At 39.5% G+C, this 20,527-nt stretch overlaps 1 protein-coding gene across 1 annotated transcript in view; it reads right to left on the minus strand.

The window, feature by feature from the left end:
- Window positions 1-500: 500 nt before the first annotated feature.
- LOC140284465 (collagen alpha-1(XV) chain-like) overlaps window positions 501-20,527 on the minus strand; it is a 58,666-nt gene continuing 38,639 nt past the window's right edge. Inside the window, exons 7-44 of the mRNA XM_072378327.1 lie at window positions 20,400-20,492; window positions 16,879-17,005; window positions 16,402-16,445; window positions 15,808-15,990; window positions 15,631-15,657; window positions 15,298-15,351; window positions 15,097-15,177; window positions 14,950-14,997; window positions 14,691-14,825; window positions 12,098-12,151; window positions 11,617-11,652; window positions 11,255-11,380; window positions 10,790-10,849; window positions 10,646-10,681; window positions 10,412-10,456; window positions 9,878-9,940; window positions 8,661-8,696; window positions 8,498-8,581; window positions 8,282-8,347; window positions 8,034-8,096; window positions 7,835-7,924; window positions 7,650-7,685; window positions 7,454-7,507; window positions 6,099-6,155; window positions 5,851-5,910; window positions 5,715-5,756; window positions 5,077-5,104; window positions 4,886-4,954; window positions 4,642-4,667; window positions 4,424-4,522; window positions 4,186-4,339; window positions 3,970-4,061; window positions 3,360-3,488; window positions 2,804-2,851; window positions 2,631-2,693; window positions 2,290-2,487; window positions 2,074-2,189; window positions 501-1,981 (exon numbers count right to left, since the gene is read on the minus strand). Of these exons, the coding sequence (XP_072234428.1) occupies window positions 1,780-1,981; window positions 2,074-2,189; window positions 2,290-2,487; window positions 2,631-2,693; window positions 2,804-2,851; window positions 3,360-3,488; window positions 3,970-4,061; window positions 4,186-4,339; window positions 4,424-4,522; window positions 4,642-4,667; window positions 4,886-4,954; window positions 5,077-5,104; window positions 5,715-5,756; window positions 5,851-5,910; window positions 6,099-6,155; window positions 7,454-7,507; window positions 7,650-7,685; window positions 7,835-7,924; window positions 8,034-8,096; window positions 8,282-8,347; window positions 8,498-8,581; window positions 8,661-8,696; window positions 9,878-9,940; window positions 10,412-10,456; window positions 10,646-10,681; window positions 10,790-10,849; window positions 11,255-11,380; window positions 11,617-11,652; window positions 12,098-12,151; window positions 14,691-14,825; window positions 14,950-14,997; window positions 15,097-15,177; window positions 15,298-15,351; window positions 15,631-15,657; window positions 15,808-15,990; window positions 16,402-16,445; window positions 16,879-17,005; window positions 20,400-20,492 (3,024 nt within the window). The 3' untranslated portion in view covers window positions 501-1,779. The remainder of the gene's footprint in view (window positions 1,982-2,073; window positions 2,190-2,289; window positions 2,488-2,630; window positions 2,694-2,803; window positions 2,852-3,359; window positions 3,489-3,969; window positions 4,062-4,185; window positions 4,340-4,423; window positions 4,523-4,641; window positions 4,668-4,885; window positions 4,955-5,076; window positions 5,105-5,714; window positions 5,757-5,850; window positions 5,911-6,098; window positions 6,156-7,453; window positions 7,508-7,649; window positions 7,686-7,834; window positions 7,925-8,033; window positions 8,097-8,281; window positions 8,348-8,497; window positions 8,582-8,660; window positions 8,697-9,877; window positions 9,941-10,411; window positions 10,457-10,645; window positions 10,682-10,789; window positions 10,850-11,254; window positions 11,381-11,616; window positions 11,653-12,097; window positions 12,152-14,690; window positions 14,826-14,949; window positions 14,998-15,096; window positions 15,178-15,297; window positions 15,352-15,630; window positions 15,658-15,807; window positions 15,991-16,401; window positions 16,446-16,878; window positions 17,006-20,399; window positions 20,493-20,527) is intronic.

Below are 20,527 nucleotides of genomic sequence, written 5' to 3' on the forward strand. Positions count from 1 at the left end.
ACTGTTGGTTATTGCTTTTTTTCAGCAGACAAAGAGCGACTTAAGCATCCGTTTCTTCTACCGAAGAGTTTCAGTTTGGTTTGACTCATATCTCCATGACAGAGTGAGAGTTTAAATTAAGGTATGTGATTGTAAAAAAGATTAAGCAAAAAAAAACAACAACCCTTAAGTCAAATCTAATTAAACTTTGTGGAAGAACCCAGTAAATTTTGTTTGTAGGGGATAATTTCTTATGAAAGTTTGTTTGTAAGCAGGATTTGTCAAAAGGTTCAAGAGGGATTTGCATTAAAATGATTCATTTTTGTTGTTCAGATATATGCCCATATATGCTTTTTTTCTTTTAAAGAATAGTTCTGCAGCTCTTTTTTTAGGTCTAATAGGACCTGAACAAAACAAGGGCTGATTTTGGATTTTTAGTTTTCTTCCTAACCCATTGTCTGCCATAAAACCAAAACCAAATCCTTTCTTTTGACCTGTTTTGACAATGAAACAAGAACAAGTTATGAAAAAAGAAATCTTTATTCAACAAAGCACCAACATTTATATAAAATGTGCTCTCACTTTTTTTCCTCAGATGTTTTCTTGTTTTTGTTTCCATCATAAATTAATGGATAATTTAATGTCTCTTTTACACCTGGAAAAATTTGATTTTGACTCAACATTCAATAAAAATGTCCAAACCCAACTTTAAAAAAAAGGACCACGTACAAAAACAGAAAATAGGCAGGAGTGAGAGGAAACAGTCATTTGACAGACAAACGATAAATTACATTCTTAAATTTTTCATCTGATTTCATGTTATGTGCTATGACAGTATAAATAAATTGAATTTAAATTAAATAAGCCTATTAAAAGAAAGCTGTTGAAGTGAGATCACCGAGATATGAAAAGCTACGACACAAACAACACTTTCAAAAATGTTAGCTAGAAAACTAAAAAAAAAAAAAAGAAGTACAGTGCATCAAAAATTGCTTTGGTGGCGACACCAGTTGTCTGGTCTTCCCTTTGATGGATGAGGGAAAATAGACGTGGTTGATAGTTCTGGCCATTGAAATAGAGAAAAATTTTCCTGAAATTCATAAAAATGGTTTAGAAAAACTTCCCAGACAACCTGTAAACGAAATAAAGTAGCCGTTTTAAGCTTCAATTACAAGTCTTTGGACTGCCACGTCCATCCTCAGCCTCTACAGTCAGTCTCCAGAGGAAGAACAAACATTATATCCTCAACACTCCTGAGTGGCTGCAGAGAAAAAGCCATCTGGTACTTTATATTTGGTTTTGTATACCGATGTGTCCCTTTGCAACTGAGGCCACTTCTCTTGTATATAAAGATGCTGCGTGTATCATTTCATCACCACCTTGTGTTTTAAGTGTCTGCATTACTTTCGTAAAAGTAAAAGTATTTATTTTATATCCCAATATGTGCCAACAGGTCTGAAATATTTGAACTGCTTTTTGAAAAGGGACATTCCTTCGCTTTTTTCCCCTCTATCAACCGCACCTAATCTTATATTGACAGGAGATACTTTGTACTGCTGTCAGGAGTATTTTACAGCCTCCCTCTTCATCAGAAGAGTAATGTGGAAGGAGGAGTGAGGGACAAATCGCAGCATCTTCTTTGTAATAGTAAACTGCAAAGCCTGAGGTTTTAAAACCCACAAAATGTTACACGTAGCACTAAAAGATGTGTTGAAAACGACATCCTCATATCTTTACATCAGTGTTTGAGATCAACGGTGGCTGGGCAGGGTTCCTTGGCTGAGTAGCATTTTGGATGGGTTAACGGTTTTTGTGGGTCTCGATGCAAAGGACAATGAACTCATTGGAGCAGCTTCGAGTCTGCTGGCCGAGAAGGTGACCTGAGGTCAGGTAGGACGACTGGCCCGTGACGGAGATGTCGTCTGCCCGCCACGTCTCACAGTGTTTGTCCACCACTCGGAGACCCCTGCTGGTAGAACCGTGCCAGATGTTCTTCTGAGGCCTGAGAAGAGTTAAAGATGCTAAATATAACTATTGCTGACATAAACAGATGCAAAGAAACAAACAAGTAAGCAGCAAACCAAGTTTATATACCAGAAAGGGTCAGTCAAGACATCCCGGCCATCAAAGGAGTAGATGGATATCCTGGGATTGATTGGAGCCCCGTTGCCGCTGAAAATTGACCGCCAGTTCCTAAACATCACATCTCCCTAACAAATAGTAGGTGACAAAAATTCAAGAAAAACATTCAGGCTTGATGAGTGTTTAGTGTTTGTCTGACAGCGAGAAACAGCAGGAGACAGGACTCACCCTGAGGTTGGTCACAGGCAGAGTTTCCCGAAATCCAGGATAGACAACATGGACCAGATCTTGCCTGTGGGATGAAATGAAGGCCCGGTAGTAGGGAGTCAAACCCATCGCTTTAGCCTGTTCATAACACATCCGGTCGGCCATGTCGAGCCCCATCATGTGTCCTGAGTGCGGCTGATTCAAGGCCACCAGAGTGAGCTTGAGAGGGAGGAAGCAACAGAGTTTAATATCTTAAGTTAAGGAGTAAAACACAAAAAGCAAATCAAGAGTTTATCTGGATTAAAACCAATATGATGTAAAAAACCATAATCTATTTAAAACAAAGTGTCAGTAAAGCTCACCCTGTCTTTAACTGATGTGATTCTTTGCATCGTGTCTCCTCTTACATGATATGCAACTTGAGGCTGAATGAAGAGTGGAACATATGTTTAAATGTACAATAACTGCAGTTCAATATACCATAATCCCTCAATTTACTGAATGAAAAATCATTAAAAAAATGCACATTGAATACCTCATCTTGTGGTATAATGTTGCTGGAGAGGTAAATCAGATTGCCAAGCTGAAGGAGAGAACAGAATAAACGAGACCATATGCTATTATTTCAGCTCTTTCTGGCCTTACGTGGCACTAAAAAGTAAAAAAAAAGGTGATTTGCCCGCTCCATTAAAAAACACAAACTATAACCGTGTTAAGTTAAATAAACAAGTGGAATGTGGTTTTGTAACTTCCCGAAAAGGAACTGTGGTGTTACTTCAGTGAACACAACAGTATTTCATAAAAAGTCCTTGATTTTTATAAATGGAGGCTGCTGTACGCCAGCTAGTACATCATTAATCATCCTCTTTAAAAGACAGGACGTTTCACCTTCAAAATGTTCCCAGCTGTATCACAGCCAGTGAATATTTCACAGACAGACTAAAAGAATCGGTCATATTCGTTCCTCAGTGATGGCTGGTAATCTTTAAATCAAAAATCTCATTTATCATCAACATTTAACATACTAACAAGTTAAATATAAATTATTATTATTATTTACCAAAACATACTACAATACTCCATGTTTGTACCTGTATCTCTTTCCATCCCTGGGAAACCTTGAGGAAGAGGCTTCCTGTTTCTGTGACATACGCCAGAGTGCCCTCTGCGTCCCTGAGGGTTTGCTGCATCATGCGCTCCCGAGTCATAAAGGTTTTTAGCTGAAAACAATGGAACATATCGCTGGAGCAATTCTATTTTACTTTATAGTTTCTGTTTTGCATAGAATGACCTGAATTGTACATTTGAACATTTTTAGAATGCTGGTTTCTACGTTAATGGGATATTACTTTCCCTTCCACCCAAGTTGGGTTGTGTGAAGTATGAGCAGTCAGTGTTTTACCTGCATTGGACAGCAGTGTGAGCACTCTCAGTTTGGAGAAGTAAGGAGAACTCGGAACTATGCAAACAAAATAGTGAACTCTCCAGCATCTAAAACAACTCAAACCTCAATCATCTTAATCTGCTTTGACCAGACACTATATTGTAAATTTTGATGTGGACTAACTTCTGTATCAGACAGTTGTTTTTTTGTTCTTTGTTGTTATTTTCTCGACTGGAGAACTGCTCTACTTAAAACACTACCCTTCACACAACCCCACCTAAAAAAATCCCTTTAATGACGGGAACCACTCAACTTACAGCTGCTGTGTTACTTGAAGTCCCAAGAGGTGCAGGAGGTCCAGGTGGTCCTGGAGGTCCAGGGGGGCCAGGAGGGCCAGCAATGGTCGCAGCTGCCACAACAAAAAGTCAATGCCATTCATCCATCACCATCAGATCTGCTTCAATTATATCATTATCCAACTGTGTGCAGTTCAGTGAACATTTCTGCATTGTGGTTGTATCTTTAAAGACTACCTGAGCCGTATCTGAAGGGCATCGCAACAGGCCCTGGAGGGCCCGGAGGCCCAGGAGACCCAACAGGACCGGGTCTGCCATAGCCTGGGAGGCCAGGTGGGCCTGGTACTCCTGGATGGCCTGGAGGACCGAGCACTGAATCGCCTTTTGGGCCCTGAAATATATCAGGAAGAAGTTGCTGATTGCTTTTGTCATTTTCTTTTTAAGAAGATGCAACAATTTAAAAAGTTTGACTCACCACCAGTCCCGATCTCCCAGGGATACCTGGTTGCCCTGGATGTCCCGTCTCCCCCTGTTCTCCCTTCTCCCCTTTGATGCCCTGCTCACCTCTGATCCCCTGTGAGTGGACACAAAGGCAAACAGACACAAAAACATTAAAAGCAAAAACGATAATAAAAAAAAGGTTGGATTGAAGCATATTTTAGTTAGCAATATCCAGATGAAAGAGAAAATTACCCAGCCTCCTCTGGGGATAAATCCATCTAAAAACAACAACAACAACAAAAAACCACAGATCAGGGAACAGATGAAGGAGTTAAAACACATTTCAATCATACTAGCTCCCCTGTTTGATCACAGCATGGGGATTGCATAAAAAGAACTCAGCAAGCCTTACCCAAGTTACCCAATTTTTTTCTTTTAAGAAACTCAAATGTCATTTCTTGTTTTGTTGCCACTGAGTGAAGAGTTGTTGACTCACTTGATGGAGCTGGAATCCCTGGAAGGCCCCTCTCCCCCTTTTCTCCTTTTGGTCCTGACTGGCAGTTGCCTGAGAGACAAAATGCCAAACCTAAGTTCAGTGATATTTCTTACTAGACTAGGCTTGTATTTCCATGAACTTTTGTGCAAAGACAGTTTATGGCAAATAACTGAAAAGGTGATCCAACCTACCAGTTACAATTGTTCCATTGGGATTGAGCTGAAATAATGGAGCAAAAACAGAAACAGCTGTCTGGGTTAGAATTATGAAAGAATCTGAGAGTAAACTTGCCAGATCGCTGATATATTCCAGGATAAGATACAATCGTTCAGTCTGTTAACACAATGATCAAAATGCAAATGCAGATTCATGCAGATTTTTGGTGATTGTGATTCGATTTCTACCTCAGTTATTTCTTGGCACTGAGCCTTCACCTTTCCAGCGATACATGCAGCATGCAGGAATATTTCGGAACCGCCCTAAAAAGGCTCTGAGTAATAAAATATTAGGTAGTGCCAGTGTTACAAAGATTAACATGCAGGTTATTTGTGGGAATGTCGTGCAAGAAGAGAGTGCAAAAAAAGTTTTGTAAAAGAGACGGGACTGAATGGGAATAACAAAAACAGCGTTGTGAGGCCACGGATATCAAGCCATGAGCAGGCAGATTAAGTTCCGTGGAGATAGATAATTAAGAAATGAATCAACCTACATATTATTTAGAATATTAAAATTAGTTCCATAAAGCTATAGCACACCAACAGTGGCCGTAATGAAAGCTTTGATTATAACATGCTTTATTAGCACGTAGTTGTTCTGGTCAGAAACCTACGGTCATTTTGCAGTGGGGTCTGGGAGGGATGGGGAACACCGTCTTCAAAAAACCAGGAGAGGAGATGTAAGCATTTAAAGCATAAAATATAGCTGAAAAATAAGGAATGGCAGACGATGAATAAATGTGTATTTACTCCTTTGGGGCAGTTGAATATTCCGGGGCGGCCAGGAGGTCCAGGAAGGCCTGGAGGTCCCTAAGAGGAGCAGAAGAAGAAGTCAAAGCAGAAAGTGAAAATGGGAGAGTCTTAACCCATTTAACAGAGTCTGAAAAGGGGAAACAACTTAATCTTGCAGAGGAACTGCTAAGATAAACAGACATGTGTCTGCAGATGTGACAATATTTTCATGTGATGACACAGTTTCAATCAGGTGTTTGACTCACTGGCAGTCCTCGAGGGTCCCCTTTCTCTCCTTTGGGTCCCAACAGGCCTGGACGACCCTACACAAAGAGTGAGCGTTTAAATGTATTAACAGGATGTTAAGATTGCATTTAACTAAGAGGAAATTAGATCGTTTTGCTGTAATATTCATCAAAATGTAAAACAACAAGTTATGTGCACCCATGCCTGTTTTCAAGGCAGAAGATGATCCCACAGACGATATTAGGACCTTTTGTAAACTTTTGAAGCGGTCCTGAGAAATAGATGTCTGAAGGTCTTTCAAAGTATTTTCTTTTTCGGCTGCTTTCTCACCTGTTTTCACTCCATTCCTCATAGCTGATCATTTTCAGGGTATCCATTTTTTGTTTGTTAAGCCACTTAATACTGACCTTTGAATCAATCAAGTATAAAAAAAAAGGCAACTAACTCAAGAGATGAACCGGTGTTTTGTCTGTACGTAACTGGCAGCTTATCAAATAACCAATTTTGAATAGTATTTTTTTGGCATTTTAGCCTTTTTTAGCCATTTCTTTAGTAGCATCTATGAAAAATATCAAAGATAATACAGTTTGACAGACATGAAATAGTTTTGTACCAATAAGGTGATTCTAAAAGAGCTAATAGTTGTAAATTTTACATGTCACATTCTCAAAACAATTGAGAAAACTGGACAAACAGAGAACAAATTAAGCGGCAGGCCCAAACAACTGCCTCTGACCATGACATTTTTCGTGGCCTGGGACAGAGACCTATGTCATGGTTTAAGCTTAATTTTTGTCAGTGGTGTTGTGGATCCTGTCATAACTGATCGAATTATGAAAGCAGAAAAGTTCAATCAATGCAGTAAAAGCATATCTGGATAGAAAACACAGAGTGTAACACACTATCAGTCATGGACTGGTCTCCCTGGAGCCCGGACCTCAACATTATTGAAGCAGTGTGGCATAACGCTGGCAGAGAACGGAACAAAAGGCAGCCGACATCCAAAGAAGAGCTTTGGGATGTCGGATCCTTTAAGAAGCCCGGAGAACTATTCCTGAAGACTTGTTATAGAAATGACAGAAAGCTTATCTAAGAGGGTTCAGGCTGTGTTTGAGAATAAAGGTGCTCAGAGCAAATATTGACTTTCAAGCTTCAAGCATTTTTGAATTGTACAAATACATTTTTTTGCCTTATATACTGCATTTCTTTTTACATTTGCATGTTTCGATAAATAACTAAACCCATTTCCTGTTTTCCTTATTACAAATAAAGAAATTACACCTTGCGCAACACTTTTACACAATACTGCAGAGCTGTTTTTTTTAAATCTCCTTTTCAATAAACTGCAAACGCTTCCTGAGCTGATTGTGCTTACTGGTCGTCCAGGTAAACCCAATTCTCCCTTGACTCCTGGTGGCCCCATTGGCCCCTGTTTGGAATAAAAGAGAGAAAATGATTGGATTTCTTCAATGCATGTAATCCATGAAACATCCATGGCAGTACAAATAATTTGATTTAATGGCATTTGCAAAGCTGAAAGGTTGTTTTTGTTGCTTTCTGCAAAGACTTACTGCAATTCCAGGAGGTCCGGGAACACCACCATCTCCCTGACAACAAAGACATGTTCATCTGTGATTTACTGTTCAGACATAATTCTATCCAAAGAAACATACATCTATTATTTTGAGTAATTCCATATGAAACCAGCTATTTAGGTATTTGGGTGAAATGTGAGGAGAGCGACAAGAAATGCTACCTTAACTCCTTTTGGCCCCATTGGCCCAGAAATGCCTGACATCATGGCTCCATCTGCTGCAATGGTAAACCCTGGCTCACCCTTTTCACCCTGCATGCAAACACATAAGTAACCAGAGACAAATAGAAAATGTATGCATACAGAAAAATTAGTGGAAAACGTGTTCAGAATGCAAGTATAGAATGTACATCCCACTTACTTTCAGGCCTGAAGGTCCTTGTAAACCTGGCAACCCAATGTCACCCTTTGGACCCTGTGGTCCCTGAAAAAAAAAGTTGGAAATAAAACAATAATAAGAAAATTACAACAAATCACACAAGATACTTTTAAATGTTACGTCCATATGTTTTGAATGAATTCATTAACTGAAGCATGTGAAAGCAAAAGCCAATAAGCCAGTATGAAGATAACTGGATATAGAATTAATTGTTTTTGTCTGACACTCACAGCAGGTCCCTGAGCTTCTAAAATCCCTGAGAGGTTGAAGGTACCATCTGTATCATTAAGTAGAAGCTATGGTGACAAAAGAGGAGCATTGTCAGTAAAAACAGACAATAGTGAACATTTTCATCTCTCAGGTTATGCAGTACATGTAAGGAAAGGTGGGCTCGGAAACAACGAGAACGTGTCTCATTCAGGCCAAAAGGGGCTGATGCTGCTTACATCTTGGAGGTTCATAATTGGTCCTGGAGGTCCAGGTGGACCTGGAGGGCCAGTTAGACTGAGCCCATCTCGTCCAGCATCCCCCTGAAAAACGAAGCTGACAGTTTAGCACTTTAGTAAAAAAGAAACTCGTGTCAATATAACCTCTTTCTGATTGTTTCACCTTTTGTCCTGGATCACCTTTGTCCCCCTTTGGTCCCTGTAGATGTACAGAAAATAAAACAAATTAACAGTATTTCTCACTGCTGCATGTTTAATCACGCTTCCTTTCTTAAGATGTGAATTTCTTTTCAGCTTTAACTTGTGTTTACTCCAAAAGAATCTAAAACCATCTCTGCCATTTGTTTTCAGACAAGCCAGCCAGAGAAGAACAGCCAAACATCACTGCAAGTGGAGCGATTGACCCAGAGGTTGAAATAGAGCCCAGATAAGATGTTAGGCTAAATCACTTTGGACTTATGTCTGCTTCTCTACCCAGCCAACTTTTGACTATAATCCAGATGAAGTAGAATGAAGTGGATAAGTAACGGGAAACCAGAGGCTGCTGTGTCTACATAATTACAGAGAGCATGCTCCTTTGAGACGTCATGGGTAAATATTGTAAGAGATAAGGTAAGATGAGGACAGTCGGAACCCATTTGCATCTTTGATGCTTGGCACTCAGGTGATGATGGATGTTGTTTCTCTCTGTTAAACACTGCATCGCTGCATGTGTATACAATACATTTTACCATAAAATGAATCAATATTTTCACTGCTGCTGTCATCCAGATGCAAATTTAAAAAAAGGTTGCTGCAGATGTTATTGGAGGTCATCAGTAGTCACAGAGAGACAGACGGCCTGTCACAGTTATTACACAATATTAGGAATACATATTATCATGATTATTCATCAACTTTTGTAATAGTTTAAGACCACATTGCAGTATTAACATTAAATAAACTCAGACATATTTCTATTAAAATCTCCAAAGCCTGAGGTCTGACTAAAGCTCTTTTAATGTTGTCACCTGTTGTGTGTCCTTCCTCTGCTGTGCACCTGATCAAAGCTTGTTTATCTCAAGGTGCTTAATATCTTCTATTTCAGCATCAACATTTTGATGATCTATTGATGCTAGTGCCATGGTATTTACACCTGGCCCTCTCCTATCTCATAAGGTGTATTATCATACTGTTTGGCTTACACTTTAATAGTGTCATAAAATTTGTAATTATCTTTATAATAATGTCCAACTAATGAACAGGACAGTAATCTCAATCGCTCAGTCTCATATGGGTCAGGGTTAGAAATCACAATAAGAGGTAAGGGAAAAAAAGGAAAAAAAAAAAAAAAAAAAGAAATCACAATAAGAATCAGTCAGGATCCTTGATGATACTAACTTCGACCCCTTTTAGTCCATCCAAACCAGGAATCCCCTGTGGTCCCCTAACACCTGGCTCCCCCTGCAGAAATAAACAGGAAATGTAGTCAGTATGGATCACTGGTAAGCTTCCTCAAGAGTCCTGCATGAGCTCTGTTTAATCATGGAAAAATAAAACAAAACGACTTGGCTTCTGACTTCCTCCCACAGAGCTATTTCACTGAAACAGATTTGGTGATAAATAATGTGGAGTTTTGCGCTGCAGTGGATCGTAAAGCTCCTCTCTCTGGACACATGAGATCAATTCAGGCCCAGTTAGAACCACAAACAGGCAAAGTGTGAATCTGTTTGAGAACAACATCTCTACCCTCTTTAACAGCATGCTGCCAAATGCTGGTATCTCTCATCAGCATGAGGCCTTTCAACAAACAGCCGTTTAAGAACCTAAAGGCTGAAGGCTTAAGAAGCTTGTCTGATTTGTGCCGAGATATCCTCAGCATCTTAAGAAACATGAAAGAGAAACAGCAGTGACAGAAAGTGACAGCAGACTCACCTTTTGCCCTGGCTTTCCTGGGGGCCCGTCTAAACCATCTTTACCCTATGACAGGCATGAAAAGGAAAGAATAAAGAGATGAATCATTTAGATATATGCGTAGCTTTGTGTAGAATGAAGTGCCATAACACCAAAATAACATTGCAGGAGGTTAGCAGAGAAGAAGTTCACCCTCACTTATTCAATGTGACCAGTAAATACATGTCAATATGTTGGCACACACATACATCTTACCTTGGGTCCTTGAGGTCCAGGAATTCCTGGAAGACCCTATAAAAAAAAGCTAGTTTATCATCTCAGCTGACTGAAAAAAATCTGTTGGTGCAACGGTTAAACTAAATGTAGATATGACACAATCATACTGGACCACACATGTACCTGTTGACCTCTGAATGGTGTGCCATCAAAACCACCAAGCATCCCAGATCCTTCCAGGTCCTCAAAAAAGAGACAGAAACAAACCAGTAATGATTTTCCATGCCTTCTGCTACCAAGGAGCACTTTTTAAAGAAAAGAGCTTGCTGATCTTGCACTCTCAGGCTCAGTGTGTGGCGTTGATGTGGTCCAATCAAAAATAATAAACTACTCTAATTTCTCAAAATCTGTTTCCCAACACATCCTGCAGAGTGCAGGCCTTCATGTTGTGGCTTACGGGCTTAACCCCTGGGAGTTAGGGAAAAAATTACATTCATTTACTTTATTAGGTGTACTAGACTCTGTGAAACACAGTCAAATACTTTACTTTTGGTGTAAAAATGTAAAAGAAAAGAAAGAGCTGCATTGATGCATTGATACACATTATCTGTAATGAGCCCAGAATTGCTGCATGAAAACGAGCCCTACCTCAAACAATGGGGCAATGCCTCTGCCTGCAGGCCCAGGAGGGCCAGGTGGACCCCGGGGACCAGGTTGCCCCTCTGAACCTGGTGATCCTGGCATGCCTGGAAACCCTGGAGGACCCTGATCTCCCTGAAAGAGGCAATTTTTAAATGTTGCCTAAATCACGGACAAACTTAATAAATTCTGGCTTTTAAAAGGAACAAAAAATAACTGCAAGACTTAGATCCACAGCTGCAGTGACAGACATATTAATGTAAATATTACCTACGGTAAAATGACAGTACAAATCACCAGCAAATTCATTACTGCTCATACTAGCAATTATGGTTCATTATGCAGTCAGATATGCAGCAAACAGGTTTTACCTTTAGTCCTGGTTGCCCACTTACACCAGGCTCTCCCTATTACAAAAGAATGAAACATAATCAAATCACATTAGCCACAGTGTTGACTCAGGACAGGCTGTTGTTTGCATTAAAAAGCAGAGCGGCTTTTCCAGCACAGACTTGTTTACACTCGAGCACTCATTAAGAGCTTGGCTCTTTGTGTAAAGTGGTTTCCTTAGTCTGAGTGTAATTATTTTTGCTGACAAAGTGCAAAGAGGCCTGCACAAGGGACACCAGAGTGGGTCCGAACAAAAGTCAATGTAGCAGAAATCACATGCGTGCAAGAGCCAAATAGAAGCTGGTGTGCTATGGATTCACATTTATGTTTCTGCATCAATTTAGTGTTTATGCCACTGTCAATGTCAAAAAAGGGAAGTTTGAAAGAAACCTTCATATTGCAGCCAGCTTTGCACCTTGAATTTCTTAGTGATAATACATCGCACTGATTTTTTATCCTCACCTTGTCTCCCTTCTGCCCAACAGGCCCTGCATCGCCAGCTTTTCCATCAACTCCCTGCAAGAGTGGATGAGTGACAACACGTGACATATCACACCGCCACAGTGCAGAAGCAGTGTGTGAAAAACTATGTCCACCCAATGATTCAGCAGCTTGTATAACCACCTTTTGTAGCAATAACTGGAAACAATGGTTTTCTGTATGACGTTATTAGTTGGTATGAGGTGTTTGTGCTGATATGCTGTGTTTGGTTTCCTCCAAACGTGCTGCTATGCATTATGAGCAAACATCTCCACTTTGGTCTGGTCTGTCCAAAGGACATTGTTCCAGAAGTCTTGGTTTGTTCAGATGTAACTTTGCAAACCTAAGCTGTGCTGCCATGTTCTTTTTAGAGAGAAGAGTCTTTCTCCTGCAACCCTTTCCAACAAGCCATACTTGTTCAGTCTTTTTCTAATTGTACTATCATGAACTTTAACATTTAACATGCTAACTGAGGCCTGTACAGTCTGAGATGTAGCTCTTGGGTTTTTTGCAGATTCTCTGAGCATGGCACAGTCTGACCTTGGGATGAACTTACTGGGACGTCCACTCCTACAAAGATTGTCAGCTGTCTTGAATGTTTTCCACTTGTGAATAATCTTTCTCTCTGTAGAATGACTCCAAATAGTTTGGAAATGGCCTTATAACCCTTACCAGATTGATGAGCAGTAACAATTGCTTGTCTACGATCATTGCTGATGATTTAAGACCCGTTAAGAAAAATACCATATGTTTTTCAGTTTTATTATAATTATTATTATAATCATTATTACAATTATCAATAATGATAAAGATTTGTTTTTCTGAATATGTCCTGTTACGGAAAACCTTAGACGTGAAAGCGGGCACAGTTTATTTTTCCCGTGACCATGCTACACAGTTTGCATGTTTTTTGTAAATCAATTTGAACAAAGGTGAATGCTGTGTGCAAGCTTGTAAAGAATGGTTTGAAATGAGAACAAATTGAATGAAGTGTGTGAGATAACAAAAACTGAGGTGAATAAATATTTTATGATTAAAGAAATGCTGTAAATACTCCTGTGAGTGGTGCATCCACACAGTTAGTAAAAGCCTCTAAGATTTAAAAGAGAAAAGACACATTTCCCCCGACAGATACTACAGCTGAAACCATATTCAAGCTCTTGTTGTTCATTACTGTAGTTCCTGCCAAAAAGCTTTTAGTACAAGGATAATGGGTAAAAGACCCATGAAGACATAAAATGAGCCCCTGATGATGTAGCTAAAGATAAACCCAAAGACATATATACTAGTGCTTTTACTTTGATCAATGTGTCCACACACTTCTAAAATTACTCTCACTTAGATGCTAAATATTTCACAAACTGTGCAGCAATTGATGGCAGGGGAGCAGTAAATGAACACTGAGTTTTCAGAGAATTGGGGGAAATTTCTGTCTTTTCTGCCCCTTGTTTTAGAGGGGACTGATGATACCTGTCCAGACCCTGACCCAGAACCAGAGTCAGAGCCACTAAACCAATCTTCAGTCACCTGAAAACAAAACTCAGGTCAGTAAAACAAAAATGCTGACTCTCATCATCAACTTTCAAAACAAACTTCAAGAGTGGTTGATGGAAATCTTTCATGGAGCATTATGTATGGATCAGCTGACTTAGTTTAAAAAAAAAATTAAAAATTTAATGCAATTCTACCACAAATTGATCTACGTCAAAGCCACCGATCCTCTGACCACCACTGTAGTATAAAATCAGAGAATGCTACCTGATTAAGAAATATCAAGAATGTAGTGGCACGTCTTTGCCTGCTAGTTTGCAGTTTTATCCTGAATAACTGAATAACCAGAGCCTGATCTCTTTTCCCATGCCAGATGGCCGGAGGATGTCATATTCCATTTAAAATCAGTAAAGATTAAACATACACTATGGCGGTCCAAAGGCAGAGTTCAGTAAACCCCATTTCTATCTTATTTTACAACTGTTACTGAGATAGTAAGTTAATGATTCATAGAGGCCTCCTTTTAATGCTACGATGCAACTGTTTGCATGACTAGATTTAGTATTTTCTTCATTACTTTTTCCATCTTTTCTATGGACCGTCATGTAATTTCCCTTAATACTGCCATTACTATCATCATTCAGATCAGTTAAAGCTTGCTGGTTTGGGGCTGTGGGTAGAACTGGGACTTAAAATGGTTTTAGGCAATAAGTTAGAAGAGAGCAGAGAGGTGGAAAAGAGGATGGTAGTTTAATATTTTGCATATGATGTGCCGATTTTGTGCTATGTGTACCAGAAAATTTCAAATTTCCCTAACGGCCCCTTTGGTCCAAACATTTTAAACTACATATTCCATATAATCCTGTTTTGCTAAAACTTAAGAAATAATCATGTTGTCTGAGCCTAGATGGTCTTCAGAAACTGTTTATAGTGACATACAGTAGTGTCTTGCAGAAGTTGCCTCACTATTTATTCTACAGTATATGACGTAAAACATGTTTTTTAATATTAAGATTTTGGTTTCGTTGAAAGGTTGTGAGTCAATAATGCCAGAAAGGCAAAGAAGAAAGAATGGTTAACTCACAGGCAGTCCTGGTTCACCTTTCTCTCCATCCTTTCCATCTCTCCCAGGAGCCCCAGGTGGCCGAGGAAAGATATCCTCTGATAGGGTCCCTGGTAGCCCTGGTAGTCCTGGGGGACCTGGAGGCCCTGGGGGACCCTGATGACCACATGATGGAAATATTAAGTCTAAAAATATGTCAAAATATATTTTGCACTTATTCCTTCAGCTGATACCATATTTCAGGAAGGGACCTGTACAGGCAAAGGTTAGCTTCGCTTACCCGAATAATCTCTACGTCACTGTCAAAGTCTTCAAATCCAGACCCCTCCTGAAGAACATATACCACGTGTCCAATCAGTCAGTCAAAACCATACACATACTTAAAATGCACAACAGATTATGAGGTTGAAGATACTTAACAACCAACCGGTGATATGGAAGACTTGCTAAGGTGACCAGGAGGTCCAGGAGGTCCGGGTGGGCCAGGTAGTCCAACTCCAGGATCACCCTAAGCAAAACAGAGGCAGCTTTTTTGGTACTTTTTATAGATGAATTTAAGTCCATAACAGTATGTCTGTACAGAAAATAAGCAGGTGTTTTATAATAGTAAATTTAAGGTTTAATCAACCTTTTCTCCCTTTGGACCAGGTTCTCCTTGTAGTCCAGGAAATCCAGTTGCACCCTGAGAAAAAGATAATCACAGGTGGGCTTAATGCCACATCAGATATGAGATGTAACACAATAACACAGATAATGGTATCAGGAATGAATTGAGACTGCGACCACACTCTAATGGCATGAGACGGTAAAGGTACACAGATAAGATCAGCATGTACTATCAGCGCTAATATGAGGTGTAGCTCTATATTTGTACCGGTGTGCTGATAATGGTTACATAAGTAAGTGCACCAGATTGAAAAAGGAATGCATAAATCTACAAGACTGGAAAGGTTTTACTTACTGGGAGACCAATTCCACCATTACTTCCCTGGAGAAGAGACAAAAATAGAAAACCAATCCATCACTGTATACTCTGACCTGTAAGCCTGATAGATAACAGACCATTGCTCTAAAAAGCTAAAAACTCTACAAAAAATGTTTTTAAGAGCTGTGTCTTAAGTAAACAGATTACACTTACAGGCTGTCCATCTTCCCCAGGATGTCCAGGGGGGCCTGGGGGTCCCTGTGGTCCTTGTGGCCCTCTTGGTCCAGGCTCCCCTCCCTCTCCTGATGATTGTCCTGGAGTGCCGGGGGGTCCTGGGGGACCAGCTGGACCCGGTTCGCCTCGCTCCCCTTTCTGCCTCGGAGACACCTGAATGGACTAAACATTATAAAAGCTGGATGGATTGGTTCATTCACTGGATCACAAAGCTGCATACAACATGTGCAGGAACACTAAGGACAGCTCACAGTAACACGGTCGCTACATCGATTAAAGGCAGTGGTATTGCTTTAATCACACCACAGTAATCTGTGTACAAAATAAAAGACTATAAATAAGAAAACCTTTTCTCTTTTTCTCGGTCATTTTATTAGCATTACACTGGTACTGCAATGAAAAATTCACTATGAAATCAGACGTTTAAATGGGGTCCGTTCGTGTTAATTGGGACAGACGTAAGGATTTTAGCTGCAGGTTTGACAATGGTACAAAAGTACAAAGATAGATTATACCGCTGTTAAAATGCTAAACAGGTGCTGTCTAAAATAAGGAGGAAAACCTGATACTTACTATATCAGGTTTGGAGGTAGGAGCAGCTGTATGAAATGATCTTTCTGTAACAAAGACAGAAATTGGGCACGTAAAAAACACTGTCAGTTCACGTTTGAGTAGAAGAATATGGATCTTTGTTAAAGTGATTTGTGAAATGGTACATGATGGCAACCACTAGGACGTATTAGGATAAGATAAATGAGTTAGCTGTGGCAGAAAAGAGAAACAGAACAGAGGAGAAGGAACTACACTGCCTCTTGGTCACCATCTGCTGGGTCATTATGGTACTACAAAACATTTTTTTTGGGGGGGGGGTATTAAAGCATTACTGCCAGTGCATATCTACACACACATCTAATATAAATGCAAGAATGCAAGTGATTCAATCGTTTCTTATTCTCAAAACCTACCACAATGATGGTCAAGTCACTTCTATTTGTTGCCATCAAAGATGGAATTTCTTAAATGATGTAAAAACAACATTTACATACATACCAGTTACGGTTGTTGTCTCCATCTCCTGTCCAGATGTCTCTTCAATGTCTTCGTCGTCACTGAACGATATATCAGTTGGGGGAGCTCGGACTGGGGTGTCATATGTGAGGTCCAGCTCAGGGAAGGGCTATGAAAAAGTTACAGTAGAAAAGAAATGAATAAAAAAGTGCAATATCTTACAAAAACCTGCAGTTAGTTTCTCTTATCAGTGTAAAAAGAAATGCAATTCACTCATATGCAGTTGATTGGTTAGAATGAACAAAAGTCAAAACATTATGTGACCATGAAATTACAGAAATCTTGGTCTGATAACATTTTCTGGCTTTTTGTTTTCATTACTGGCACAAAATCCACCAAAGATGTTGTTGCATGGAAAAAGAAAACAAACAAAAAAATCTAAGTGTTTGGCAGAGGTGGCAGAATCTTGTTTTTTTCCTCTGAGACCAGATCCAACAGTAGTACCGTTCTCAGAATAAAAACAGCAAACAGATCATTTCTGCACTGATAAAATGTCTTGACCTCATGCCTCAGAAAATAACTGCCAATAAAACAGCAATAAATTTCCATCTTTCCTGAAAAGCACTGGGACATATATGAAGATGAGCAGGAAGCTTTTAAGGTACTTCAAGCTGGTGGGACTGGCTCTGTCACACATGTGGAAAACATGTCCAAAGTCAGATACTTTGACGACAGTAGCAATGATTTGAGAGGAAAATCTTGTTAAAGGAAGCAAACTTTTCTTCATTGTTTCCATTCATCAGACCTTAAATGAGGCACTTAAGTCTCCAGCAGCTCAAGATTATTTCTTGACAGAAGTGGAAAATTGAAGATACTATTTATGCAAATTAGTAATTTGCGATCCGAAGACTTCAAGAACAGTTTAAAAAGCTTTTACTCCAGCAGATTTTAATGGGGTGTTTATGGTTAGAAGAAGAATAAATGGCTTCCGTTTTCCAGTCAGGAAGATGTCTTTATAGTGTCTGCTGCTTCACAGAACAAGCAAAGTATTTGTATTCATCGGTCAAAGCAATATTCTGTTTATTCCTACGTGCCAAAATGTAGATGATAAATTGCACAATGATTTGTTTTTGCATCGTAAATAAAGGAGCTGCAGCCAGCAGACAACTACTGTGTGAAAACTGCAGCCAATATGGTTTTGGTGTAAACAACTATTTTCCCACAGTGTTTACTTTTTCCTTTCAAAACTCTAAGACTTTAGGTTAGTTGGCTGAATAATCACTGGACTGTTTAATTCATTGTTTAAGTTTTTGCTTCTTTGCATATATTCCCCATTATGCACTTCATAAGGTTACTCTCCTCCCTTAAAAAACTTTTTTTCATATAAAATGAATTTCACACTGTGTCACTATGTGTGATAGGTCACTATGACTGACCTATAGCAAACTTCCTGAACCCTCCTTACAATAAACTTTTGATTAGTTTGGGTGGCATCAGGACTAAATTAGTTAAACTGTAAATGAACAGGACAACCTGCCCAGGCTCATTGTAATGTAAAATGTGCTTGTGGTGTGCTGATATCTTTGTTTGCCGCTGTAAGATGGTGGTGAGAAATTTCAATTGCAATATGGTGAAAATCATAATCATGTACAAGAATCACAATCAGTAAGAACCCAGTTACAGGCCTGTTTTAGTTATATAAGGTACAATTTTAAGTGAGATTCCTTTCAGAGGGTTGCTTATGCCATTGACTGACAACATTCAGGAAGACGATTACCCGACAGAACTTCTGTGTGGGCTCTCTGATAATCTAAGGGGCAGATTGGGGGCCATTTTAATTTTTAGCACATTATCAACTCAATCACAGGAGACATTCAGGTTTTAACCCTTCCGTTTCCCATGCTGTCAAACTCACATCTGATGTTATTACTCTGGTCCATTGTTCAGTTTGCTTGCTACATTTGCAAGACATTCAGTCTGTTCCTTTTTTAAAAATTGATCTATTTTTTAACTAAATCCTGTTCTAAAGTCTCTGCTGTCTCCAAACTGCTCATCCACCAGCTGCATCTAGACTTCTGAAGCTCCTGTCCCATCTCTTTGTATCACTAAAGTAATGCTCAACCATGATGGTCCACTGAAGAATTACATCCAAACATTTTAACTACTCTTGTGAACATCAGTCAGTTTTGTCCCATACTTCCAACTGATTTCTCCTTATTGAAATGCTCCCATGACCTGTATGGCATCTATAAACCGACCAATGGAACGTAGCATAAAATGAGGCACTGATTAAAAAGTAACTGGCGGTACAACATTCACTTAAATGGAATAGATGAAGGTGAATGTGCGCACAAACTATTTGGGATTCCAAAAAAGAAAATCTGGTTAGGAAATACAAACACAGACCTTGTTTGTATTATGTGTCTTCCAGCTGGTATCAGGACTGCAGCAAAGAAGACATGGCATTAAAAAAAGGATAAAAATCCAGAGGAACTGCCGCCATGCCAGCTATTCTCATCATAAAGTCTGTTTATTAAACATGAAGAAGTATTCATTAGCTTCATAATTTGATTGAAACTTTTTCCCTTTTTTTTTTAATGAAGCTGTGCATGACAACAGGGAAGAGAGAGACAAAAGGATTTAGTTGTTCAGGTTTGTTATGCACACCCTCCAGCACTTAGAAATCCCTAGAATTATAACGCATCATTAATCGCTTATTTCTGCTCATGTACTTTGTAAACAAAACTAAATTTGAACTGCTGTTTACCTTCAAGTCTCACAGAGATAACAACTTGATTGACTTTAACAGAGCCCGGCTTCAGCTGAGGTTATTGACACCTATCTTCTAATAGAACTGTTGGCAGAAACTGAAAATGAAAAATTTCCCAGTGGAACTATTTCTATAAGTATAATAATCCAGCAGTCGTTCCCTCTGCCTCTCCTCTCTGTGCCCTGTTGTATGTCTGTGAGAACACAGAGTTGGCAGAGAACAGCTCATATCACCATGTTCCAGTCTCCAACAGGCCTGCAGGGATAAGAGCTGTTTTCTTTGGTTGAAGTCCAGCTCAGTTAAAAGGCAAAAAAAACAGAAGGACAGCGTGGTATGTGTGTGTTAGTGTTTGTCACACACAGTGGTGTAGTGCAGGGTATATTTATATATTTCACAGTTGTAATAGAGTATACCCACTTCCAAATCCCCTGTGATGTATATCACATTCTGTTCTGTGCTTTAAGTCAGTTTTTTATTGTCCTGGGGGGGCAGAGACAGGGCCTGTCCTCCTCTGCCTCTCACTCGTTGCCTTCACTGGATGGGCTGATTATTTCACACACCATTTTCATACTGAACTTTACCTCCTGATACCAAACAGCAGACAATATGTCACACTATGCAAATACAGTACTACTAGTCTATTTTAAAGTCAAATAAATATAGTACAAACCCTCACATATCACTACTTTCAACACAGATGTTTATCATTTCCTGGTCAGACTGCTTGAAAACAGTAAAACTAAAAATTATATGAACTTATGCAGGAACCATTACACCACCACCGTATACACACCATTGTATATTCTCTCTCCTCCACAATCTTCTTTACTTCATCTGTTCTTTCCAAGTCTCGATAGTCATAATCACCGCTCCCGTAACCAGAGGCCTGAAGTGAACATAGGAGGAAAAACAGTAAATCAG

The sequence above is a fragment of the Leuresthes tenuis genome, unplaced genomic scaffold, assembly GCF_036924035.1.
Source record: "Leuresthes tenuis unplaced genomic scaffold, fLeuTen1.0.hap1 SCAF_24, whole genome shotgun sequence".
Lineage (NCBI taxonomy): Eukaryota > Metazoa > Chordata > Actinopteri > Atheriniformes > Atherinopsidae > Leuresthes > Leuresthes tenuis.